General features: G+C 37.1%; 1 protein-coding gene across 4 annotated transcripts; it reads right to left on the reverse strand.

Moving 5' to 3' along the window:
- Nucleotides 1-3,671: 3,671 nt before the first annotated feature.
- Nucleotides 3,672-17,518, reverse strand: LOC124870373 (uncharacterized protein KIAA0040). 4 transcript variants are annotated; one of them, XM_047369026.1, is made up of 3 exons: nt 12,280-12,458; nt 6,803-6,852; nt 3,672-5,432 (listed from the first exon to the last, which is right to left on the reverse strand). In XM_047369026.1, exon 3 carries the CDS (start codon nt 4,804-4,806, stop codon nt 4,483-4,485), a length of 324 nt encoding a protein of 107 aa, XP_047224982.1. In that variant the 5' UTR covers nt 4,807-5,432; nt 6,803-6,852; nt 12,280-12,458; the 3' UTR covers nt 3,672-4,482. The 4 variants fall into 4 exon arrangements, with proteins under 4 accessions (XP_047224982.1, XP_047224983.1, XP_047224980.1 ...); XM_047369027.1 differs by lacking the exons at nt 6,803-6,852; nt 12,280-12,458 and adding an exon at nt 17,398-17,518; XM_047369024.1 differs by lacking the exon at nt 6,803-6,852.
- Between the last annotated feature and the right edge of the window lie 1,080 nt (nt 17,519-18,598).

The raw sequence follows: 18,598 nt of genomic DNA on the forward strand, positions 1-18,598 counted from the left end.
ATATATATATATATATATATATATATATATATATATTAGTATTGCACATCGCCAGGGGTTATCAGGGCATAATAAAGACAGGTTGTTCCTTACCTCACTAATTGCTTTGCTCTTCTTTACCAGTTGACTGGAATGGACCCCCTGTGGTGAGCTCCACCCTTCTTTGGTCTGACCAATAGGCTGTTCACATATTTCCGATTGGTTATAATCCTCGTCTTATTTGCTGTGTTTGTGCATTTGCATGTGGTGAAGACAGATAATGATGAAATAGTAGTCTATCTAAAGGTTGCACAATACAAGCTTAAAATTAATCCAGAACTATTCTGGAGGTTGATGCCTTTTAGCTGTGACACACCTGATTCAGCTTTTCCTGGAAGATGTTCAGAGACTCCTGATTTAATATAAAGGCCTTTTTTCATTGTCTTTGACACTGCAGACGTTTCCTTGTTTGGGTTAACATGGCAAAGCCTGAAAATACACAAGGCTGAGATAATTGCTGATGGTCACTGCTTTGAAAGACCTTTTTGCAACTTCATAAACGTTTTGCTGCATAATACCCATTCAGTGGTTCTAATATGAACCTCTGCAGCCTAACTGACAGAAACGATACCTTGTTTTAAAAGTTCTTCTTAAAAAAATCCTGATTTCAGATACACATAAAAATAAGTAAGTACTGCAGAAGAGGTACAGTTGACCAGAATGAGGGTTTTTTATTAGTGATAAAAGAATGAAGACTCTCCAGTTGACACTGATGTCATCATTTCCAAGATATTTGGTTCATTAATTGTTTTGTCAAACAGGTCAACAAATATTCCAGAATCTAAAAGCCAAGTATGGTCTTCATGAGGACAACAGAAGGCATAGCCAGCATTACGCAGCAGGCGCTTGTTTGCTAAAAGAAAATTGTCCTCTGGTGTCAATTAGGTGATTGCTATGTGTTTTTTGTAGCTTGTTTGGTCATGCTTCCCAGCAAAACCAGCTTTGAAAGAAAAGTTATTAAAAATTATAAGAATATGTCTTATCTAAAATACCTGATGCAGAAAATATTTTTTTTTTCTATTACGTGCAGGAAAGAGAACAACATAGAAACAGTACTTTTCCAAGAGTAAAAGTCTTGATTTTTAACTGAAAAGCATTCGTGCTGTTTTAATCTGGTAAATATGTGATTTAAAATCAGTTGTCAAGGAAATCTTTTTTAGGATTTTGTGGTGGTAGTTGCCTTTTTTCATCAGAGGCTTGACAGGAAGAAGGGCAAAGGGGAAGACATGCAGTAAATGGCTTGGTTTGGCAATCAAACCTGAGACAGCTGCATTGTGGACTATATCCTAAATATATGATTCCCCTGCTCTTCCACTCATCCACAGGATGCTCCAATTCCTGCTCACTTTAAAGGTAAAAAGTACCCTTAGGTTAATTGCAAAATTCAAGAAACTATGGCCTTCAGAGAATTAAATACATGTTTAAGCGGTTTCAGGTTTTGTTTCCTAGTAACAACAGCAACTATCCAACACAGATTTCAACAAAATAGCAGCTGTATACCTTAAGAAACCTGCTCTGCCCCTTTTATCACCTCAGAATAATTTCGGCAGCAACAGCATAATGACATGTAGAGAAAATGATTTTGAGCCACATGACATACCTGAATAGATGTATACTCTTTTTGAATATTGTCTAAGCTGCCAGTGTGAAGATGTCAGTGTGGACACAACCAAAATTACTTTGTGTTCAAAGTTGAATACCCCACAGCCTTAAGTTTAAGAAGATGCAGAAACTTAAAAAAATCTTATTGTTCTCCCTGTCATCTTTTTTCTATTTAAAACAAAACTTATAAAGTCAGCAATTTTTCAACAATGAAGCAAAAAAATTATGTGCAAAATATACATATATAGAATGGATCAAAACCTGTAAACCTGGCCCTCTGAAAGTTATCTAAGGTGGCATTTCAAACTGTTGTTCACATGAAAAATCTTTGTATGTCTATTCTGCCTGATCACACACAAGTGACAAAGAAAACAAAAACTACTAATACATTTTATTTTACATCCCCTCTTTGTTTTATGAAGGCCATGCTAACCTGTAAACTTAATAATTTATTTCAGAGGGACTCACTGTGCAAATGTTTTAAAAATATACAATTAACAGAAGTTGCTTGTAATAGGTGGCAAATTAAATGGTAAAATATTACAAGTGAAATCATTGCTATTCATGTTTTAATAACTTAATAAGGGACAAAAAACCTTTCACATTTTGTCCTTGTAATTGCTCATTAAAATACTCACTGAATCCTTAAACAAAATTAGTCTGGGTCTATTAGAGTGTTAAAAATGCCGAGCTATGTGCAAAAAAAAAATGGAAAATCGTTATTTTCACACATTTTGGATTTGTTAAATCTAACAAGGTTGTTTTAGGATAATTTTACCATCTGATCTTCCATGTCAGCTCTTAGTTTTGATCTAAAACGTAAGAAACATCTTACACGTGTGTAGTTTAACAGTTTAACAGATGGGAAGAAAAACGTTGCCCTCATGTCTGCAGAAAAACTGAAAATGGAGTAAAAGCTTATCTGTGATCATCATGAATCTGCCTTAAAAACATCTTCTACAGCAAGGAAGTGATAATGCAAACCGACTCTGCAAACTGCAAGTAAATTTTCCTCTCTGACAAACAAACTACAGATGCCTTCAGCATTTTTTAATAAGTGTCACAGACAAATCTGGCAAACCTTTTTTATTTTAACTAATTTTTACTGGCACTCGTGCTAAAGCTTGAATTTTACAGGAAATTTGTATACAGCAAAAACGAAGCAGAGGAGACGTCCCTGTTGTCCACATGGGACTATGTCTGTCTGAGCCGTAACGAGACATGCAGGGCTTGTTTTCCCAGCAGCAGTTGAGCAAGTAGATCAACTTAGTATTGGATTAAGCTAATGCATACAGATAATAAAGTTGCACACAGACCTCTGCCTAATCGGGCTTTGAGGAAGTCCTTGAAATTAAAAAGAAAACATTGGAAGCCAAATCTGATATGATTTAAATAGTTTCTTTTTTTCCCTGAAAATTTTAGAAATGTAGTTAAATTAAATTACGTTAATGACTTGTCAAACTTGTTTACTTCATAAAGTTGAAAGCTATAAATTATGAAAGATGTGCATTGTAAATAAATCATCATGTTTGCTTCTCAGCAAAATGTAATTATGGTTTGCTTTGTTTACAGTTATTATTTATGTAAGTGTTCTGAGAAGAAAAAATAGAGCGTTAAGCCCAGTTATCATGCAACATACTCATATCACATGACTGGTTACATGTCGCCCCCAGCTGTTTCACCATGATCAGTGCTGAAGATGAAACATTTAACATGTTATTTGTTTGATGTTCAGCATACAATCCTCATGTGTTTTCATAAATGTACTGACTTATTTGTATTAAGTCCTTTTATGGTCCTAAAAAGGAAAAAGCGAAATAGCTGAAATGGAAGATGAAGATCGAAGAAAGCCCTCCTCATATTGAGTGATCATATAGAAGTACTAGGGTCTCTATAAAAGGTAATTGCAGACAGAAATTAGATTTTTCTTTTTGCTAAAATAAAAAGCACAATTTTTTTTGCAAGCGCTATCTTGACTTGCAGGGCAGTGAACAATACACCAATGTTAGTAAAACAAAACTGATGAATAATTATGTTTCTACATCTTGACATTTTATTTTTCCTGAGCTCCAAATCTAAATCGGGCCATCAAACTATACACATGGTTTACAGTAAATTGTTTCTAATAGAAACATATAACTTTGTTTTCTTGCTTCTGTGTAATGAATTTGAGCCTCATCTAATGTAAATGGAGCAATCCTCTCCATGAATCTGGGGTATGGATAAACTCATCTTGTGTTAACAATAAATTGCATTAAACAAACAAAAAGACATGAAGGCCCCTTTTAGAAATCGCTGCTGTTTCTCTCAGTCTGCAACCTGGAATGTAGGTGATAATACAGCTTTTGAACACTGAGCAGACCTTTAGTTTGCTCCCTCTCCTAAATATGGAGGCATTGAATTTCACATGGGAGTTCTAAGAACAAAGTGATCTCAATAACTCTACACCTCTCTATCTTATACACACATACACACACACCCATAACCACATGCACCCAGGCACAAGCACACTACACACACACACACTTGCAATTATATTCAGTCTGCATATTTCTTCTTTTATGTACCTCCAAATAAAGAAGCTCATAAAAATGTTGTAAACACTGTCATAAAACCTGCAAAAACAACATCATGTGAATACAAAGTGACAATTATTTATATACAGAATCAAACTTGTCTCAGCCATGACTATGCCCTCTACGATGTGTAGATCTTTGATTTGAAAAATATCCTCATACGTTTCTCCCCAAATGGTTTGAGTTTTACATCTTCTCAGCTATTGATCAGCATCACTGCGTGAACTGTCCTGGGATCAGAGAGTTTAAAACACAGAGCTAACCCTCACACCATACCCATAGCGACCCGATCAGGTGTCGTAGGCCCAGTCTTTACAGATATCCACAAGTCCTCGTTGTTGGTTGAATTCTTTTTCTTTTGCGTTGCTGACCTCGAAGAGCCTCCATGACAACAGCAGCAGCAGCTGTTATCATGGCGACAGCAGCAGCAGTGGCAGCACACCACTACGGCAGTGAGGAAGACTAGCAGTGGAAGCGCAAGCAGGACGACCAGGCAGACGGTGTTGTAGACCCCCTGGTTGTGTTTCTCCACGGCGAAGCTCCAAAGCCAGCTGAAAAAATCCTGGGCACTCTGAAAATTCCCTTCCATACTGTTTGGCCTGTAGAGCTGAGTTACTTCTGTTGGACTCCCAAAAGATTTTTAATAAAAGCTTTAGAGATAAAAGGTCTATATCATAACAAAAAAAGAAATGCTGCCAAAGACACTAAAATAACACTGTTAAGCTGTTCATATGATTGAGTTGCTTCAACTTTAAAAGCTGACTGATATCTCATTTAACTCTCCGAGCACGAGTCAATTCATCAGCCATCAGGGCATAGACTGTTGGAGACTTGACAATGAACTTCTCATGCTCCTCATTCTTCATAAAGATCCTAGATGAAATAGTTACCCTGAGGCACAGCTCTATCTGATGTATCTGTTGGGGCTTGTGCTGTTTATGTTGCTTTCTGGAAGTTCACTTTATGGATGCTGTTGAAAAGCATCCCTTTTGCTGTTTAAAAAAAAATAAAACACTGCTTTAAAAAAAAAATAAAACATTGCTTGTTTACGGGAGTTTTCCTTAAAATCGTCTTGTTGGAGTGATTTCATCTGGAGGGAAAAAAAATGTTAAGCTGAGTTTGTTTATGCAGGTCCACATTCCTCTAATTGTTTTCTCAAGTCCTCTTGCCCTTTAGCTTTCGGTTTGGTTTTGTCACGCTGCTGAATTGTTGAGGCTGTGAAACAAACAGAAGAAAAAGAAAATTAACACAGACAGAAATTTGCTTTCAGGCAGACAGGCTTATCTTCCTCCCCTCTTTGGCGTTCCCTGCCTCCAATCCATCTTTCTGCCCTTAGCATCTCAACTCTTTCTCTCCTTCCTCTTGTCAATGTCAGCTTAGAATATTTTTTTCTGTTCAGCTTTTCTGAATATTCCTTAATATTGCAGAGGAGTCATTCAGGATTCAGGGAAGATCCCTTCAAGAGTCCCGCTGAGAGAAGACAGAGGAAAAGCAAAAACACGAGGACAAAATTGAGGGGAGATTGCTTCTGAGGGAAGGCGAGATGGACAAAAAGGTAACCAATCTTCTTAAGAGTCCCGCTGAGATGGAGAGTGTGACAGTGTCTAGGAAAGGGAGGAGAGATAGACCAGAGTGAGAGCTGCTAAAGTGGACTTATCTGAATGTACAGTGCTGTGAGAAGGATTTGCCTTGTAACATGGAGAAACATGGTGATGGTGGTGTGATGGTCTGTGGTTGCAGTTCTGCTTCAGGACCTTTCTATAACACAAACTCCCGTTTGCAGAATATCTGGTCATTAATTAATGACCTTATACTAAACTTCACTTGTGTTATTCAGCCTGACGACAACCGAATGCACACCTCTGAATCATTTCAAATAAGGTTGGGGCTGGTTATACTTAAATCTGATGTGGTGACTTGACCTTAAACAGGCCATTCATGTTCAAAAACCCTCCTGTGTGTCTGCAAAGTAGGGTGGGCCAAAATTCCTCCTTCATAAAATACTCACTGTCAGTCATTGCAGCAAATGCTTCATTGAAGTTGTCCCTGTGAAGGGCTGCACAACTAGCTATTAGGTTTTGGGGGTAATTATTTTTTCACACAGGTTAATGTTGGTCTGGATGGCTTATTTCTTTTAAATTTAATTAAACTTTTGAATGATACATATGTTTAAGTGATTTTAAAACTTGTTTGATTATCTGAAACATTGACTTTAAATGAGACAAAAAATCAGCAACAGAATAAATCTGTGAGGAAGCACTTTTTCAAGGGACGGATCACAGCTAATGGCCGCTGCAGCTGATGAATAAAATCTGTACTGAGTATTTATAAAAGCTTTCATTTGACCTTTTTAACCCCATATTAACCAGCTCTTCAAAGGGAGATTTCTGCTTGGAATGTGCAAAATTAAACTCAACAAATAAAACCAAACTGCTCCTTTTTGTAATGAAACAGTTTGATTCTGAAGCCTTGAGGCAAAATCTTTGTTAACATTGTTTTTTTAATGGTTTCCAACACCATTTCACTTAAGTGTTCTCTTCAGCAGTCTTTGCATTCTGGTCGCAGGAAGGAAAGAAGATTTTTACCTCACATTTACTCGCTGCTGAGAGAGAGGGAGAGAGAGAAGACGATGCACCTGCAAGAGGAGAGCAGAGTGATTTGGCTCCGTTGTCACCGTGTATTACGTCTCATGTGTGAAATAAGTTTACCCGCAGAGAGCTGCTAAACTTCCCCCACTCACCCGGGCTCATGTGCTCAACAGGAAGCCACTCGCTTAAAGTAAAGTAGTGTTTGAATAAACAAGCTGAGAGCCCAAAAAGACAACATATTCTAATATATTTGCAAAAGTTATTTTGGAGTTTCCTCTTTTTTAAAATGAAATTAACAAAGTAGTTTGTGCGTGTGTATTTTACTCATTTTATGTGCACCCTCATGTTTTCCCCGAAATTTAGTTTGTGTGAGTGAGGAAAGACATAAAACTAGTTAGATCATAACCAAATAATAATGATAACTTTAAAAATGAAAAAGCTTAATTGCGTGAAACATTAGTCAGAAAGCTTAAAAGTCACTCTTATGTTCCAGTGAAGACAAAAAAAAAAATTACAGAACACTTTGACTGCCAGATATGGAAAGTAAAACAAGTGATTATTTTTTTCCATGTACAAGAGGAAAAATGTACAGCCTCATAACAGTTACATGCCTGCTTTAAGGTATTTTTGGGTACATATTTTCCATACTGTACAGGTGCATCTCAATGAAAACAACATCATCAAAATCTAAATTTATTTCAGTCATTTATTTTACAATATATATTATATATTTATAATTATATAAATTATATATTTCTTTATATATTAAGTAGATTCATTACACACAGAATGATATATTTCATGTGTTTGTTTTTGTTAAGTTTGATTATTATGGCTTACAGCTAATGAAAACCCCAAATTCAATTTCTCAGAAAATTGGAACTCTGCATACGATCAATGAAAAAGGTTTTTATAACACAGAAATAAATTATCCATGGAGTTTAGGTAATTTGCTGACCAATTCAGCACAGTGAAACCATGGTCATTAAACCAGGTATTGGTACTCTTGAAAGCGTGCACAGGTGCAAAGTCATTATAGAAAATCAGCATCTTCACAAAGCTTCCCAGCAGACAGAAGCATGGAGTGCTCTAAAGTGCTGACTGGTGCACTGACTTAATAAGAAGCACTGAAACAAAATCAGCATGTGACAAATCATCACTGACTGTGGAAAATCCCAATTTGACCTCAAGCAATAACGACTCTGTGGCTCTCCCTCTTCATCCAGATTCTGGGACCTTGATTCAAAATTAGTTTGATCTAAAAAGAAGACTTTGACCACCAAGCAAAAGTCCAGCAGTTTTTCTACTTAGCCTAGGTATTAAGACAAGGAATGAAGCACTAACACCAGCAGCAATCCATGCTTTGTGAATATCCCCCAAGCTCTTGAATGGGATTTGCTTCACAATTTTCTGAAGGGTGCGAGTGTGGCTGTGCCTTGTTTTACTTTTGTCTAGCACAGTTTTTTCTTCCATTAAACTTTCATATAACATGCCTGCATCATGCATTTTTAGAATACAACATTTTAAGTCAGCAGGCTTTGCCTGTGATTGTGCTGGTCATAACAAAATAATTCTGTATTAAAAATGAGTTTTTATTGGTTCTATGTAATATTAACATTTTCTAACAAACTGCAGTTTTGGTTTTCATTAGCTGTAAGTAATAATCATCAAAACTAACACACTTGCTTCATATCCCTCTGTGTGTAATGAATCTTTATAATACATGAGTTTTCAATTATAACAATCAAATCTTGTACTTTATTGAAATGCCTGAGTGTAAATTAATCTGATTTAAATCCAGAAAGCTCACAAAAACATGTTATGATCAGATGTTTTAAGTGTTTTAGAAATGTTAGCAAAATCCCCATATCATGATTAATTTCTTCTAAATATCTTAGGCTATTTCATTTTTCTTTAGTTTCTAATCATACAAAAGCTTCCCGAAAATCAAGTTAAACACAAATTCCAAAGGTCTTTAGAGCTTAACGGTGTTTATTTTTATTTATATCTGTAATGTATTTGTCTTTTTTTCTAATGAGTTAATTAACTCAGATTGAACTTCTGTTGCGATATTTAAAACTACATATTATTTCACACCTAAATGTAACACATAGCTCACAGTTTCCATGAACCCAATGATGTCATTTGTGAGAAATATTTTGGAGAAACCAAACCAGTACTTCCTTGTACCACATTTGTTCTGCTGACACTTTACTTCCATGTGATTCTGGACTTACATTGCAATGCTATCAACCTTGACTAAGCAAGAACCTAAAGCACTGTGTGTTTGTCATTCTGGAACATTTCGTCTTAAGAACAATACTTATCACAGCAGTTTAAGGAAACAACTAGCACTAATTATGGACACATACGCTTCCCTGCAAGTAGGCGCTGCTGTTACCTCTGTTTCATCTTGATAACTGGCTGCTGGTACATGTTGCTGTGATGAGTGTGGTTGAACTGCAGCATATTTGTGTACATTGGATCTTACTGCCATTATGAACATGACAGAGTTACCGAGCTGCGTTTGTGGGAAAGACCAAGGCCCAAACTAGGGGAGCTGTATCAGCTGGGTTTGACTGTGTAACAAAGATAGCAAATAATGAATCATTGGGTAAAGTCAGAAAATAGAACAGATGAGTCATCGGCTCTATAAGGTATCTTTGTCTATCTGTTCACACTAAGAGAAAAATATGATAAAATTAAAAGCAACTGATAGTGTAATCTGGAGTTATTTATTTATTTTGTTCTACAAACAGCTAAATAATTTTTACATTTACAGTTTGACTTGTTTTAATGTTCAAACTGTTTCATGCTTGGACAACCAAGGCCACTCATCCTTGAGAATACAAGCCCTATCTGATGTTAATTTGTAGCTCAGACTAGGCTTTTCAATGTACCCAAAACACACAAAATATTCAGAGTTTTTTTTTAAACTAACTGGCCTTTAAACATAAGGTATAATTTCTCTCACCATTCCTTGACTCTTAGTGGCCTCTTCACTTTCTCATGACACTGTGCTCTCCTTGGGTCACTGATACACAGGAAAAGTCAATTTCTGAAGAACACAAAGCCAGGAAGGGGCTGAGAAGACTGTTTTGATTACTCTGAACTAGCTCCCTGCTTGTTCTGAAGGAGCATGTGTGACCTAAAAGAGAGCGCAGTGACAGAAGGCATCGCAGGAATCTTTAATGACTTGCCTCTGAGCACACAGTCAGAGCAGATCCCTCTTCATTCTCAATCAATAAATGCAGAGTGCTTGGACACTTTGCATTTAATTTAACAATTTTCCTTACTGTTTGACATTAAATCCAACAAAACGTTTCCTGTTTGAGGTCACTTAGGATTACAAAAATTGTTAATATTTGCTAAATGCAAATGTAATATTATTTAATTTCTTTCTTCAAATTTGCTTTTTTAGGAAAGCCTTGTAATGGTTTTGTAAGCTTCTGATATGTTACTTAGCAGCAGGAGAGCTAAATGGATGCACAACTGTGTATGAACTTTAAATCAACAACTCAACCTGAACTTCCCACTGGACCTTAAGCAACTTGGAGTCTGTACATCTCCACTCTTTCCCCAGACCATGGAAACATGATTTCCAAATGAAATGCAAATCCCCCTTTCCTCTAATGAAATCAGGACATTGGACCACTTAGCCAGTGTCCAGTGTTTCGCCTTAGCCCAGGTAACAAGCCCATGTCCTGAACATGTCTGTATGTGGTGTCTCTTGAAGGACTGACTCGAGTTGCAGTCCACACCTTGTGAGTCTCCCCCAAACATTTGAATGGGCTTTGCACCAAAATCCTCTCAAAGGTACAGTTATGTCTGTTTCTTCTGCACCTTTTTCTTTTGCAGTTTTTCTTCCACTCACATTTTCTTTATTATGTTTAACTAACTCTTAAAATACTCTTTGACTAAATATCTTGTGGATGTTTTTTAAGGCAACACCTCTAACATGCTACTTTCTTGTGTGACTTCATAGAAAAATCTAAAGAAATCAGGTAAGATGCCAGGAAGAGAGTTGTAGACTTTCACAAGTCTGGGTTATCCTTGAGTACAATGTCTCAGATGCCTGAAGGAGCTACATTCATCTGTTTACATATTTTCCTACAAGAACAAACAGCAGCCCTCACAGTGTTTAGAAAGCAGGTTCTGTGTCTCAGACATAAATTTACTTTGGTCTGAAATATGTGTATATGTGATTTGTGAACACAAGAACAAGACTTGTGAAGATACTGGCTGAATATTGTTAGACAGTGTCATTATTCACTGTGATACAAGTCCTGTCCTAACATGGGGTGAAAAGCCGCTCAGAGAGGAAGAAGCCATAACTCCAAAAGCAACATAAAAGCCACACTACAGTTTGCCTGTGTGCACAGGGACAGACCTTAATTTATGGAGACATGGTCTGATGAAATCATAAAGTGTGTGGCCATAATCCTAATAATGATGTAAAATTTGGAGAAAAAAGGGAGGAGGCTTTCAAGCCTGACAACCGCTCCCACTGTGAAATAACCCAGAGCTGCACCAGTATCTTCAGGGGGTGTTTTGCGAGAGGGACAGGTGCACTTCTCAAAATAGATGACATCAAGTGGAAAGATCAATACCTGAAAAGATTGAAGCAACATTTCAAGACATCAGCCATAATAATAAATTATCCAAAACATCCAGCCAAATCAGTCACAATTGGCTTAAAGATGACAAAGGCAATAATTTCACAAAACCCTCAGCTCTGATCATTTGTGGTCAGAGCTGAAAAGGTGTGTACAAGGCAACCTACAAACCTGATTCACACCAGTTCTCTCAGGAGAAATGGACCAAAATTGGTCCAACCTATTGTGAGGCAGTTCTACCAAACACCAAGTGAATGTTCACGAACGTCTAAATTTGTGGAAAGTTAAAAACTATTATCAACTTTTTTTCTGACATTGAGGAAATAGAAGTAATTTAAGTAATTATAACTGACAGAACAGGATGAGTTTATTCTGATTTAACGTCAGACAGTAAAAAAGTGTAACTTTATAAAGTGTATGTGAATATCTGGTTTCAAATGTAAGTCAACCACAAAAGACAACATTTTGTATCAGGGAACATGAGCTGATATAAACCAAAAAGTTAAATTATTTTTCTTTGGTAGTTTTAGGTATTCTGAAGTAATGTTAAGCAGGAACAAGTGTACAAATCCATTACATTATAGGCTTGGTTCAACTTTATTCTAGTTTCATGCTATATTTCACTTACATTTTTCATTAAAAAAAGCAGAAGGTTATGTAACTGACATTCTGGAGAATTTAAAGGAAGGAAAGAAGTCATTAGCACATTGTTGCAACCTGTCACATCCTGCCGTGTCTGACCACAGTCAATTTTCTCTAAAATCACCACACAAAAGCTTCACAAACGTATATAAACCACTTAAAAGTGTTTTTGCGTAGTTACCGGCACTCAAGATGTGTTTGAAAGCAGCACCTTACCCCGCAGGCACTTCTGTGGCAGCAGGTCAGGTCACCCCTCCTGTCTAATCCAGTCAGCTTCTCAGACTTTTGTTCTTTTCAGTTTGGCATCTGGCTTCTGCTGTGTTCTGTTCTGTTCTGGTCCCCCTCACCCAGACATCTTGACAAGTCTTCACTTTCTGTTCCTGTTTCTCTCTCTACCCGTGTTTTCCGTACTCCTCCTCCTCTCTCTCTGTGTGTGAGTGTGTTTTGGTCCCTGCCCACTTTGTGTAAGAATGGGCCCTCTGTCTATGCTTATGTTTCCTGCATGGTGTGCTGCTGGATTCTTGTGGTGGCTTACAAGCACAGAGTGACATTAGACAAAAAGGCAGGAAGTTTAAGTAAATTCATAAAAAATATAATATTTTCAAGCACAAAAGGTATAATTGAAGAAGTAAGAAATAAACCTACCCTACTGTATTCCATTACCTGACATGAAGACCTTGCAACACCAGGATATGTTGCAGGAAAGGTGGAGACATTTTGCATAATAACAAAACAAGAGTCCACCCATCCCAAAGTCCCAAAATGAAAATAAAAAAAGGGGAATGAAAACTGCTCCGCTACTGAGAACAACACCAGGTGAAAGAGTTAGATAAAAGCAAGATATAAAAGCAACATGTCATGTGAAGTGTGTATGCACACAAATCTTGACACTCTGCCTCTGGCAATGTGGTCAATACTCTCTCTTAGCTCAGTCAAGCAAAATAGGATTTTTATTCAACTTATGAAGGGGCAAAGAAGGGGTCATCTCCTCTCCTCTAAGGAAACTTCTTGAGCTAAAATGTACTAACTTATGAACTGTTTATCTGCTCACATAATGTATGATGTGAGCCTGAGTGAACTCAGAAAGTGCATCATGTTAGCTTGTATAGAGCACCTTGTACAAATATATATGTCGCTTGAACGTTTCCATATTTTGTCAAATTAAAACTGCAAACTTTAATGAATTTTCTTGTACAAAATCTTGAAAAAACCTTTTTTCCAATGTACCATAAGCCCTATAGTGGGGCACTGCAAACATGTGGAAGAAGGTCCTTTGTTTAGATGACATCCTTAAACTTTTGGCATTGATGCAAATGGAATCCAGTGGAATGGTCTAGATCAAACTTAGTTCATTGTGTTAAAATGACCAAGTCAAACCCCAGACCTAAATATAATTGAGAATTTGTGTGCATTTGAAAACTTATGTTCTCAGAAACTTTGCATCCAATCTGCCTGAAGTTGGGCTAATTAGCAATAAAGGGGTGTGAATACTTTTGCAAATGGCTGTATATTCAGGCTACACTATTACAGCAGAGTTCATTTAACAAATGCTTGGTTTGTTCACTTCAAAACGTCTGAAGCATGAACAGAGCACAGCTGTGACTTTGTGATAATGTAGCACTTCTGATAAACTAAAAAACAGGAACACACTTCCTGATCAGCTGACTGACTGAACTTTCAGTACATTTCTTTGTCTGCAGGGCATAGTTTCAAGGGATTTGATGAGGCAAGTCTCACCACATCTTGCAGGTGTGTCTATATGTCACCTATTCACACTCACACACACACATGCACAAAGACTTATGCACAGTGACTGCTCAGAGGGTGCATGGCTGACTGGAAGTGTGTTCACTGTAACATGTAAAACTAGGCCCAGCCCAACAGCTTTTAGGACTCGAGTGTGCCCAGTCACCTTGAGAAAGAGTTGATTAATGGCTTCTGCAAAGCGACACTTTCCCTGATGGAAATGCATCTTTGGGGTACTTCATATGAAAATTATTTATATATGTATGTTCCATTTTTGCTACTCCGGAAAACCAGTGTATTGAAATCCTCTAGTTTGCATGGACACACACACTTAATCTGGAAGAAATATTTTAAATATTTGCTTTTGAAAGGTCCTACTTATTTGCTTTTTAGCCATAAGAATGATAAATGTGGGAAAACTGTTGGGTATTCTGCACCAAGCACCACAAGTAATCTGCAGTTACTGGATATATTTTACGAAATTTTGCCCTTTCCTTGATGGAAACAGTATTGCTCTTATAAAAAATTAAATCAGTTCTACCTTTTCCTTCTTCTAGGGATACTGCATTTTAAACTTATATTGCACTGACCTCTTGTATATGTCCCATTTCCTCTGTGAAACCTTACTCTCAATTCACACTGCTTTGACCTACTGCTATAATGTGTGTAGCTGTCATCTGGTTTTCCACAGTGGATCTCACCTAGGACGGAAAAGCACAAATAATACATCCCTTTATCCAGCTCAGGTCTATGACTGAACAAATTGCAGGAAAGACCACTGAGCTTATGTTGGATCAGTGGTCACACAATCACGATAGCAAAGGAAAAACGTAGCTGTGACATTACCAGGAGCATTAACTAAAGGCTTATGGAATTACTGGGCCATGTAAGAGAGCAGTACCGATCACAGCAACCTTCTGGCTCTGACAACATACTGGAACATGAGCTAGAAAGGAGCCAACACTGTCTGCTCTGTGAGTTGTTGAACGTGAGCTCTAATGAAAAGTGACTACAATGAGGTTGTAGTGGGATCTGACAAATGTCCAGGAATAGCTTGGCCAATAAAGTCCCCTCAGGGACAGACCTGAACAGTGACTCAGTCGTGCAAAATGTTTCGATCCAGGTAACAAGATAATTATAAAGAATTGCTTGTTGTGCTTCACAAGCCAGCAATTAGTTGGCATGTAAACTGGAGGTTTTCATAAGGTGTTGCTTGTTGCCCATGAAGTCAGACTGCTATTTTAACATTTAATTACATAATAATGTTAGCATAGTTCTCATATGACACATGCATATTTCTTGGACTGAATAAAAGAAAGAGATTCAATCCAGTTGCAGAGGGGGAGGTATTTTTCTTTACCAAAGGCTGACCATTAATCAACAGGGACTTTCTAAGTTCCTCATTGCTTGTCCGGCATTTCCAGACAGGAAAGGAGGAAAATAATGTACTGTGGCAATGTAGACTCACACTGTTGGGATATATAGACGTTTGGAAAAAAAGATTAACCAAACTACAGCAGATGTGCTTTTCCACTGTAATAATGCGGTTTCATTAAGACTTCAAGACAGTCTTCAGTTCATGTTTCTGAGAACTCAAGTCCAATACTGTCTAAAAAAAACACACACCAAGAAATGACCTTATGTGGTCACACAGGAATAAACTATGCCATGAATGCACTTCCCTGTTTTGCTATGTGTGTGTGTGTGTCCAAGGGATCAACTCACAGTTGTCCTCTCTTACATCACAAACACAGAAGATGCAGAAGTGTGAAAGGGACAAAGAAAAACATGTTGCGTTGTTTGATAGTTCTAATTAGAAAACTCCAGGTTGAGAATTAATTACACATTCCTCAAAACTGCATCATATGACTGGATTTTCACAGAGAAAGAACATTCTGATACAGTGGGGAGAACAAGTATTTGATACACTGCCGACTTTGCAGGTTTTTTCCTCTTTCAAAGCATATAGAAGTCTTTAATTTTTATCATAGGTACTCTTCAACTGTGAGTGACTTTGTGCTTTGGGTTGTTGTCCTGCTGGAAGACCCAGCTATGACCCATCTTCAATGCCCTTACTGAGGGAAGGAGGCTGTTGGCTAAGATCTTCTACATACATATTATTTTCTAGAATAACAAAGAAACACCTACGTATGTTTCCATTCGACTAATTTACCTTATTAAATGAAAGACGGTTTTCGCCCCCCGAGGACAACGCATGCAGATCCTCCATTACTAGTTTCAGAATGATAAGGACTTGGACACATTTAGCATACTCAAATAATTTTCTGTATTTGCCTGTTAGTGTACAGTGTTGTAATTATGAATATGAATATATTATTTAATATTTATACTTTAATATTTTATTAAATAATATTCTGGTCTGTTAAGGGTTGTCCTGTGTATCCCAGCCCAATAAGGTGGTGGTATTAGGACAAAATTGAAAGGGATGAGCAAAACTCTGGCATTATTGAACAGCAAAACTCTGCACATACAGAATGAATTCACATTCAATTTCTTAAAATAAAAGAATTTATTAACAAAAATAAGTCAACTAAAAGTCAAACATATTTCAATCAACAAACTCTTTACCATGCTAAAACAACCTGACTAAACTACTATGCAGAATGAAAGAATACTAATGGGCTATGTACAATATAAACAAGTGAATCAAGGATGGTTGAAAATCATGACCGAAAGAGTGATGCAATATTACCATGCAATGTTATTTATGTTTTAGAACCCAGGATTAACTTGAAGAATCTGGAATTGAAGTTAAGTTAGTCTTGGAACCAACTTAGGCAATAATTGGTATACCTTTAAACAACCATTCACAATGCAAGATCAGCTAAAACATTGTGAGAAAACATTTTTAAAAAATGATTTGCTAAATAAAATCAACCTTCTGGATGACCAATTCTTAACGGTGTTTAATTAGCTCCCTTTATTTACTGAAATGATATTTATGGAAACATTATTAAGGAAATATTAAAATAATATTAAAAAACATTATTTTGAATAAGAACCAAATCTTTCTGGATAAATGGGTCTTAATACTGTTTACTTAGTTATCACGTTTAGTAAAATAATGTTTAGGGAAATATTAATTCCTAGATTGAAAACTAACAACCTTTTTGGGTAAATGACCTTTGGCAGGCAAACACGTGTTCTTAGCTGTTAGTGGTTGGAGCTAACAAAAGAAGTTCATAGCTTATCTTCAGAATCAAACACATACCTTTTAAAATACCACTAATAAAGGGTTAAAATGCATAAGCGTTGATGGTGCATTATGGCCGATCTTCTGTGTTTAAAATCACCATTTAAATAAAGTTTATCTTAACTTTAAAAACACAAACACAGAACACATAAACTGAGCACATGTGCTAACCGGTAATCTGCTAGATAGCTGAGTTCTCAACACAAACAAAACCAAACGTCATAAAACGAACCTTGTTTAGATTATTTCATTCTAAACTACTTCTCTCTGCCCAAACACTACCTCTTACGTGAACCGTGCTGAGGAGAAGTTGTCAGAAGTGACGAAGTTGAAGAAAGCATCCACAGTGAACAAAGGGTTAACTGGCAGCTAACCTCAGTAGCTGCGGGGTGGGGCGGCTCATTCTGCCTGGGCCGGCTGAACTGCATGTTACTGCTGTAACCACGGTGATGCGGTCCTGTTGTCTTTCCTTCAGACCGGGAAAACTGCTCCACTCGGCGTCGTAGAGACAGGGTCTCTGCTGGGAACTCTCTGGAACACAGTTTGCTTCTGTAGACCTCAGAGAGAAAGTCAAGCCACGCTTGTTCCTTAATTACCCCGTTCATGAATGAATACTGGATACACAAACAGCAATTAATTCGTACTTAACTTAGTGCATATGATCACGTGATCGTATGACACTCTTGGATCCAGTTTGAAGAGTTATGTCTGTTTGCCAGCAAAGAGACATTAGCGCGCTGTGTCTCTGCTTCCAGTTCTGCTGGGGACCTGCGTGGAAGAGGTCAGTTTGTTGGCGCAAGGGGTTTTTATTCAAACAGTGATGTTATGGGAAGCCTGCTGTTTCTCCCTTCTTGTTTCTGTTCCTGGCTGTGCTGGAAGTATGTTAATGCGATTTATTTTGAAAGTTCCAGAAAAGTTTTATTGGCTTTTAATGTTGTAACCCACGGCTGAGGTCCCAGCAACTGAATTAAAATAATCAATACAAGACAATGCAATCTTAAACACAAAAGCAACCTCACTGTTTACAATGGAACTTTTGAAAATAACAATTTGTAAGATCACTTTTGCATGTGTCGTTGGTTTTCCAGCAGGTAATTTGATATAGTCCTGAGCAAAGACTCTGTACAGCTTTCATAGAGGTCAATGTAGACCTGAGTCATACTTGCAGTAGTCTGTTGTTTTTATTTCTGAATGGAAAAAATTAAACATTGCTTTCTTGTTGGCCTAAAATTGTGAGATAAAATCAGTAAAGCCTTTCCCGGTCATAAACATGGCAAGAAAAACTCATGTTAAGAGTTCAAACTGCGGCTAAATCTGTGCCTATTCATCTAGTGCCTTTTAATAGATTTAATGCCTCTTAAACCTTTTCACATGTTGTCACTAGATCACATTTTGCCCTAACAACTGCAAATTATACTTTTATTTATTGGGATTTTATGGTACAGACCAATACAAAGTGATGCTTAATAGTACGGTGGAGGGAAAATAATGTTTGGTCTCCAAATGTATTTTACAAAATAAAATCTAAAAAGTGTGGCATTATGTGTATTCATCCACTTTTACTCTGGCACCCCA

This window comes from Girardinichthys multiradiatus, chromosome 6 (assembly GCF_021462225.1).
Source record: "Girardinichthys multiradiatus isolate DD_20200921_A chromosome 6, DD_fGirMul_XY1, whole genome shotgun sequence".
Lineage (NCBI taxonomy): Eukaryota > Metazoa > Chordata > Actinopteri > Cyprinodontiformes > Goodeidae > Girardinichthys > Girardinichthys multiradiatus.